Source organism: Phycodurus eques, unplaced genomic scaffold, assembly GCF_024500275.1.
Source record: "Phycodurus eques isolate BA_2022a unplaced genomic scaffold, UOR_Pequ_1.1 contig_391, whole genome shotgun sequence".
NCBI classification, from domain to species: Eukaryota; Metazoa; Chordata; class Actinopteri; order Syngnathiformes; family Syngnathidae; genus Phycodurus; species Phycodurus eques.
Window position 1 is genome coordinate 20,648 of NW_026904388.1, and position 7,413 is coordinate 28,060.

The 7,413-nt window shown below is 46.9% G+C and overlaps 1 protein-coding gene across 1 annotated transcript; it reads left to right on the forward strand.

Annotated features, from left to right (window-relative positions):
* Nucleotides 1-273: 273 nt before the first annotated feature.
* On the forward strand, nt 274-4,102 carry LOC133398870 (class I histocompatibility antigen, F10 alpha chain-like). Its single transcript, XM_061670052.1, is given in 9 exon segments — nt 274-594; nt 1,291-1,557; nt 1,682-1,960; nt 2,337-2,405; nt 2,408-2,644; nt 2,719-2,826; nt 2,903-2,920; nt 3,587-3,668; nt 3,747-4,102. Coding segments are annotated over 8 exon segments (1,104 nt in total). The 5' UTR covers nt 274-530; the 3' UTR covers nt 3,649-3,668; nt 3,747-4,102.
* Nucleotides 4,103-7,413: the final 3,311 nt, after the last annotated feature.

Sequence of the window (7,413 nt, forward strand, 5' to 3'; positions counted from 1 at the left end):
GTCTGACGAAGCGTGGCTGCCATTCTGCGCCTACGGCCCCTCAGAATGTGTGACCTCACTCTATTTTTCTTATCATCCCAACAAACATCAAATATTTTCCTGGAACTGACAAAATGAGAGGAAAATCCACACCCTTGGGAAGTGTGATTACTTTTGCATGAACGTAGCGCAAATGGAGTTTTCCTCCACGCACGTCGTCGTATGTTTCTTCGGAAAGTGGGCGGGCGCGGTCACGTGACTTCCCCGAAAGGCTCGCGCGCGCGCGCCAAGAACGAAAGCGAAAGCGTCGCTGTTTCAGCACAAGCTTCCCAAAACACTCGCGCTGCTTCTCGTCTCCAATTTCGCACCCTCGACTTCATTTGAGCGACACAACGACGCCACGCGAGTCAAATCTTGTCGCCCGATGATGAGGAAAGCGAAAGTGACGTCATCGGCACCGTAGAGAAGGCGCGTGTTCCGGTTTGCTGTCATTTGCCGTTCGGCCGTCGACGAGGAGTCGTCGTCACTTTGTGGACGAAAAGGAGCAAAACATGGCGACGCTGAAGTTGTTTGTCTTGTTTGTCGCGGCTGCGCAAATCCACAGCGTGACGCCCGGTAAGTGCACTTTGTCCACAACTTGATGATCCCGATCGTGTTCCGATGATTGGTGTCGACGCTCTTGACTTTGCCGGAAGCAACACTTGGACCCTCAGTCCGAAGTTCTTGCAACTGGTTTCACTTGGCAAAGCTGCCATTGGAATATTCGCCTCACGGAGGCGGCATTTCAATATATGTGGGGAAAAAAATACAAATAAAATCTCATTTCTTGAAATAACGACAAACAAAATCTGTGTAGTGTTTAGCGTATCTTTTAGTAGATCATCATTCTAACATATTTATTGTCAGAAGTTCCTTTTCCAGAGTTACAACTTAAGTTTACAAAATATATCGTCTATATTTATTGACGAATCTGTTATTAAGGACTATTAAATCCATTTATTTAGCAAGGGCATGATAATTGTAACATGATACGGAAGTCGTGAAAATGAAATCAAAAGAATGATGAGCGTCTGTTGTCGAATCCATTGAGAAATTTGTGTGTAAGAATACGTTTAAATAAATATTCAAGTATTGAAATGACCACAAAAGAAAATGGAATGTTTTGTATCTTTTGATTTTCATTTATTTTCCCTAAAAAAGACGTTCAAATGTTTCAACGGAAGACGAAATCATTTGAAATAGGAAGAGTGCAAGATTTTGGGCCATCAAACAAAAAAGGAAGATCACCTTTTTGTTTGTTTTTTCTTTCAGTGCTTCACACGCTCAAGTATTTCATGACAGCATCGTCTCAAATTCCAAACATCCCAGACTTCTCGGAGGTCGGTTATGTTGACGACGTTCCGATTTTGCGCTACGACAGCAAGAGCAGGAAAACAAAACCCAAACAGGACTGGATGAACAAAATCACAGCAGATGATCCTCACTACTGGGAGGGACAGACACAGATCAGTATTGGTAATGAGCAGGTCAACAAAATCAACATCGAAACTGCCAAAGCGCGCTTCAACCAAACTGGAGGTTTGTTGACGTTCAGCTTTCCACAATTCAAATAGATTTCATGTGCTCGTACACGTTCTTCCTCCTCATAAACACGTTTCCTTCTCTCTCGACATGGCGTCACTCTTCAACGTCGTTCTCTCAGGTGTTCACATGATCCAGGTGATGTACGGCTGCGAATGGGACGACGAGACCGATGAGGTCGATGGTTGGCAACACGACAGTTACGATGGAGAAGCCTTCATCTCGTTGGAGGTGAAGACAATGAGATGGATCGCAGCTCACCCACAAGCTTTCGTCACCAAACTCAAGTGGGACAGTCACGAACTTTGGAAGCTAAACCTGAAGAACTACTACACTGAGATTTGTCCTTCTTACTTGAAGAAGCATGTGACCAATGGGAGGGACTTCCTGATGAGAACAGGTGCAGTCACATCATGTTAGCACGCCCCCTACAGGACCTTTACTGGCATTACAAGCTGCACTCTTTCCTCGTTCGCTCCTTTCCTCTCTCTCACGTTTTCTCCATCTTTTGTTCTCTCCATCTTTTCACCCTCTCACACAATCTCTCTCTTTTCAATCTGTCACTGATTGTCTCCATACTTTCTCCTCACACGCTCCCTTCAACTCGTTTTCTTTCCATATTTCCTCCTCTTACACATTCTTCCCATCTTTGTTCCTCTCACAAGTTCTCTTTTGTCCTCTCACACGTTCTCCCCATCTTTTCCTCCTCTCCCACGCTCTCTCTCTCCGTCTCTGCCCCTCTCTCACCCGGTGTCCACGTCTCCCTCGGCCCGCAGAGCTTCCCACGGTGTCTCTCCTCCAGAAGACGCCGTCCTCTCCGGTCACCTGCCACGCGACGGGTTTCTACCCGGCGCGGCCGCCCTGTTTTGGAGGAAGGACGGCGAGGAGCTCCACGAGGACGTGGAGACGGGAGAGACCCTCCGCAACCACGACGGAACCTTCCAGACGACGGCCGACCTGAAAGCGGAGGTGACCGATGAAGCCGAGGGCCGCTACGAATGCGTGTTCCAGCTGTCCGGCGTGGCGGACGACATCGTCGCCAAGCTGGAGAGGAGAAGCGTCCGGAGCAACGCGCGCATCCGAGGTGACCGACGCTCAGATCGTCGCGCGTCGGAACGATCGCTCACACGTTTTCTTCTTTCTTCTCACTCTGCGAAGAGGAAGAAAAGAGGAAGATGGCGCTGGCCGTCGCTGTCCCGCTGGCGGTCCTCGCTCTGGCGGCGGCGGCGGTCGCGGTCCTCGTCAAGCTTTACAAAAGCAGACGAGGTGAGGGACGCCGACGTTCGCTCTGTCGGGAAGATTTGTGCCCATCGTGACCTTTGTGTCTCTTTTTTCTTCGCAGCCAAATACGATCCAGCTTGTAAGTGCGACGCCTTCTGTTTCCTTTGAGCCGCAGTCGGCAAAGCGCTCGTGCGAAGGTCTGACGTGGACCTTTGCTCCAAAAGTGTGCACGAGGAGTCGCAAATAGTCAGCACGTGAATGTCGATGTCGCCATCGTTGTGGAAAAAAGGACTCGCTCCCTAAGGCAGAGAAAACCTGAAACCGAATTGAAGTCAATTTAGATTTCGTGGAAAACGTACGACTTAGTTCACTCGTGTTCCTCGGCCCTCGACGGCGAAGCGTGCCAAAGCCGCACTGGGGTTCGTTCGATTGAAGCTCCTCCCCTCGCTTCCACAAAGTTCCCTGGCCCCGAGATGCCGCCGGGCGGCGCCAAACCTCTATTTTAATATTCGCTATGGTTTTGGGCTGAGCGCAAAGACGGCGAATAACAGAAGATAGCTTCCCCTCAATAAATATTCCCCAACATCCGAATTCATGAATGTGGAATTGTAAATATGCGGCTATGAACTGTACGATTCCAAAGAAGTTCCCCACCGCACTCTCGTAGTCAGGAAGTAGAAGATTTGTCCCAACCGCAGCTCAAAGTACGAGTGAAGATGGATTCAAGAGGCCTTCGTGGAGCAAATGTCCTTCCTTCCACAGTCGGACTTGTTTTCATTCACATCTTTTTTTTCATTCACGGCAGCCGTCGACGCCGATTCCGAGCCCGCTTCCGAGCCCGCCGCCCCGACGCCCGCTTCCGAGTGAGACGCAGCCGCCGTCGCACGGTGAGTTTCGCTGACGTGGACTCCGCTCGTGTTCTCGGGACTCTTTCCAGGTGCATTCGCGTGCTCTTCTCCGTGCAGGTGTCGGAACACGAGAGAGATGTCTCCATCGAGCGCTTTCTCATCACACTTGGGCTTGAAAACAGAGATGGGATTTGTTCTTCACGCAGACAATTTGTGCAATTAAGATGTTTCTGTTAAGTCACAGTTTTTGCTGGCTTTGGTGTCTTGGGTGAGACTCGTTGGAGTTGATCGGGTTGCTTTCTTCTGTCCGTTAAGTTTGTCAGAAATCGGCGCAGTCACACAATGAGAGGATTTCTTCTTTCGTTGTATCAAGCACTTGAACAGCTACGATGAATTGCTATCACAATGTGTCGATTGCCGGTTTGCCTCGCACTCCTTTTATCAGTCCAAAATGATTTTATAATCCTGTTATCGATTCCAGGACCCGCTTTTCACTTCAACAAACAACTCTGTCAATTTGTACGTTGCTCAGATGGGACAATGTCGTCGATTGCATTTGTTTTTGGAATTCTGCAATTCAATATAAATCCTTGTAAAATACTGGGAAAAAAGCGACTTTGTGATTGATTGACAAATTTGCATTGATAAACCTTGCTAATAAAATGAGGAGATTCATCACATGCTCGTGTCATGATACAGAATTTTCATTGAAATCTTACTACATCCTTTCATAGTTTCACAGCGAGTGTTCGTAAACAAAACTTTGGACCAAGGTAGCCGATATTTTTAGTTCCGATCCATAATTTGTCGGAAGATCACTAATCTGAAACAATGGACACGTTTGATTGATAGCGCTTGCGTCTTGCTGGCAGTTCGGGCGACCACGGCGCCCGCCAGGCGGCGTCCTCGCCAGTTCGCGTTTCGCCAACGAAGAAGAACGCAAACAAGATGGAGACGGTGCCCGTCGCGGTCAAGATACGTCATTCGTTTCGCTCAACAATTCAATTGGGACAAGTACATAACCGCACCGAAGGTCGATACACGTCGAAAAGGGAACACTTTGTCGTCGTCACCGTTTTGGACGATTTATTCACCGCAAAGCGCTCTCGTCAGCTCGGTTCGCTGAGCGAGAATGCGGAAGTGAGCAAGCTAAAGCTAAGCTAGTGCTAGCGAGCGACGTCATAATTTGTTGTTATAGCGTCGTTGAATACACATTTATGAATAAAAAAAATTAACAAAAAAAACCACAATATTCGTATCGAAACGTGTATGCTGCGAACAAAAAAAAACAGGCACGGAAGTTAGCGACACGAAGCACAGAGCCCGCTAAAGTGTTGTTGTGTTGGATTTATCTTGCCCAACATTATAAAAAATAGACAAAAGGAATGAAGACGCTGGTTTCTTTTTCTCATGAGGGCGGCGAATGGGAGATTGTTCAGATTACAGCCTCTCAACACGCTCTCAACAATCTCTCCCGTCGCTCCTGTATTTATTTGAAATAGGGAGGTTTCTAAGTTTACAAGACACAACACACTAAGGGGAGGCTTTCAAGGTGAAAACATGGCACCAACACCTGCCACGTCCTTCTCTCTGATGATTCCTGCTGAGTCATCTTCTTGAAGGCGAGACATCATTCTTTCTAAAAATTGTCCATAATACTCATACAAAGAAATGATAACTTCTAAAATATATCCAACATGTTGTTATTGTTGTGGAGGGGAAACAAAATGTGCAAAGTCCAAATGCTGCGAGCTTTGGTGAATCAGCGACGAAACGCTGCCGTTGAAGAAATATTTGTGGCGTTTGAAACAACGATGGCGGAGTCCGAGGAGGAACTGTGTCGATCCAAACAGGAGATCGAGCGACAGCGCCGACTGCTGGACGCTGTTTTCAAGCCTCGAGTTGAACTTCGGCGACACAAAGCAGGTCGGTTTGGTTTTGAGTCACATCATCGACGCACTTGAATCACATTGTTTCGTTTTACATTGACGGTGGTAAGTGTATGGAGACAAAATGAAGTTCACCCAGAAAGGTTATACGTCGTGTATTTTTGTGAATAGTGTAATTCAGTCCGCATATTGTAAACATGAGAAATAAAAACTACCAGGGCTGGCCAGCTAAAACCACGTTTTAGCCATTTTTATTCGCCCAATACAACTCTCGGTGAATGGTAGAAAACAAACAAAAATCGGTATTTTTAATCGGTTGCTCTCTCGACGACAACACACGTTTGTCCAATTTTGAATAATTCAAAGAACAAATCAAGATTGGCAAGTGTGCTCCCGCACATTATGGGGTGCTATCCTCTGATATTTGCTGAAAAACTCCCAAATTTTCTGCTTTTGTGCCAGCAACTATGGCAACTATGATGAAGTGAATTGAGGAGTTTCATTTCGACTAAAGCAGTGCTCTGTCTTCTGGCATGTCAAGAGAATTTTCAACAATTTTTTTTGGTCTTTTTTTCAATTCCTCGCAGATTTGCGTTGTTTGTGCCGGGGCTCGGTTGATGCTCCAATGTGAGTGACAGCTCGCCATTAAATGACCGTCAATTCCCAGCTAATGCCCATGGAAAGATTCCAGTTTGGAATGTGTCATTTCCGAACTGCAAATACGAAATCACAAAAGCATGTGTTGTACTATTTTTCGAGACGTTCCCCCCGAGCAGCAGCAGCATGAACCGGAGCCCCTCCGTGTTAAAGAAGAAGAGGAGGAGGAGGGCGAGGAGCATGCAGGAAAAGAGCTGGAGCGGCTCACCGAGTTCTCAGGTGAGGCGCTTCGTTTGACTGTCAACTTCAACTGGTGCGTCCAAAACCACGTGGACTCTTTTTGAAGAACCGTTTGTTCTCTGCCAAACTGCTCACTGCACATTCAGAGAGGACAGAATAGTACAGTACGTCGTCTGTTGTCGTATTGCAGCTTTTTAGTCCAGGTTTGAGTACGAGTAGCAATGTACAGTATTGGCACCATACCACCATTGTTAAGGGTGTGATACGAGCTGCAAATATGAAATAATAAAGGCACGCGTTCTTGTGTTTTTTCAACATGTACCTCCTGAGCAGCAGCAGCAGCATGAATCAGTTCCCTCCTACATTAAAGAAGAGGAGAAAGTAGGAGAGCAGCTGGAGCAACTCACTGAGTTCCCAGGTGAGGCACAAAGTCCCTCATTTTTTGAGACAGGTCCTGTGGTGTGAAAAAGCTAAAATTGAACTGCTTGGCCGTAATGAGAATGGTTAGAGTTGGAGGATAAAGTGGGAAAGGTGCAAGCCTGAGAACACCATCCCAACTGTGCAACACAGGGGTGGCAGCATCATGTTGTGGGCTTGCTTTGCTCCAGAAAGATCATCATGTGGAAATACTGACGCAGCAACGCCTTGACATCAGCCAGGAAGTTAACGCTTGGCTGAAATGAAATTGGGTCGTCCCCAATGAACGTTGACCGCAAGCATACTGCCAAACTGGTTTACGAAGTGGCTTCAGGACAACAAAATCAATGTTTTGAAGAGGCCAAATGAAACTCCTCAGTTGATTTCAACATAGGCCCTGAGCACCAAGATGGATGGTGCCAAAGCTCTACTTTTAAAAAACTCAAAATGAAACTCCTAAACTCACTTCAACATCATTTATCGGCGCCAAGAGGCCACAGTATACCCTCAATGTGCTACTTTTGTCCAAAGGAAACTCCTCAACTGAGTTCAACATAGTTCCTCAGCACCAAGATGGCACACTACATAGCCTCAATGTGCTACTTTTGTCGATAGGAAACCCCTCAACTCGTTTCAGCATA